Here is a 713-nt window from a genome sequence, read left to right as displayed (position 1 = left end):
GTCCCTTCTTTAATTTGCCAGCTGCGTTTCTATCGCAGGAGAATTTGGGCAGGAGTGAGTCCCGCCCCTGTACGGTTTCCTGGTCTTTTGTTGTTCAGGCAGCTGAAACGAAACACCAGGTCTTTCAGTGCTGCTCTTGAAAAGGTCAAACGTTTTGTGGCACGGACCACAGCAGTTGCCCGGAGCCACGGTTTGACCGGGGAAAAGGTGTGAGTGAGAGATATTTTAATTTAAAAGTTGGGAATTAATTAAAAGGGAGATGTAATTAGAGAGTCCCAGTTGCGGAAGGAGGCCGGAGAGTTACGAGCCTGTGGTTTTCAAAGGTGCAACCTCGTCAGAATAAATCATACAGTAATTCCCACCGACAGGCATCCGTCAACTGTGGTTGATTAGTCAGAATCACTGTGTGATTTATTCTGATAATGTGGCACCTTTTTTATGGGTCCCGTTTCCGAGAAGAGCTGAACGAAACGAGAAATTAGTCGACTCCTTGTATAAGTCTCTGCCCTGCGGCGCAGAGTGGGAAAGCAGCAGTACTGCAGTACTGTGGTCTGAACTCTCTGCTCATGACCTGAGTTTGATTCCGGTGGAAGCTGGGTTCAGGTAGCTGACCCAATGTTGGCTCAGCCTTCCATCCTTCCGAGGTCGGTCAAATGGGGGGGGGGAGTGTAAAAGACTGGGGGGGGGGGAGTGTAAAAGACTGGGGGAAGGCA

At 49.6% G+C, this 713-nt stretch overlaps 1 protein-coding gene across 1 annotated transcript in view; it reads left to right on the top strand.

Moving 5' to 3' along the window:
- LOC132578347 (villin-1-like) overlaps window positions 1-213 on the top strand; it is a 15,999-nt gene extending 15,786 nt beyond the window's left edge. The window contains exon 12 of the mRNA XM_060248290.1: window positions 103-213. Coding sequence (XP_060104273.1) covers window positions 103-213 — 111 coding nt within the window. The remainder of the gene's footprint in view (window positions 1-102) is intronic.
- Window positions 214-713: the final 500 nt, after the last annotated feature.

This window comes from Heteronotia binoei, chromosome 10, assembly GCF_032191835.1.
Source record: "Heteronotia binoei isolate CCM8104 ecotype False Entrance Well chromosome 10, APGP_CSIRO_Hbin_v1, whole genome shotgun sequence".
In the NCBI taxonomy this organism is placed as follows: domain Eukaryota; kingdom Metazoa; phylum Chordata; class Lepidosauria; order Squamata; family Gekkonidae; genus Heteronotia; species Heteronotia binoei.
The sequence above is the reverse complement of the archived record's forward strand: the minus strand, read 5'-3'. Positions and strand labels throughout refer to the sequence as shown.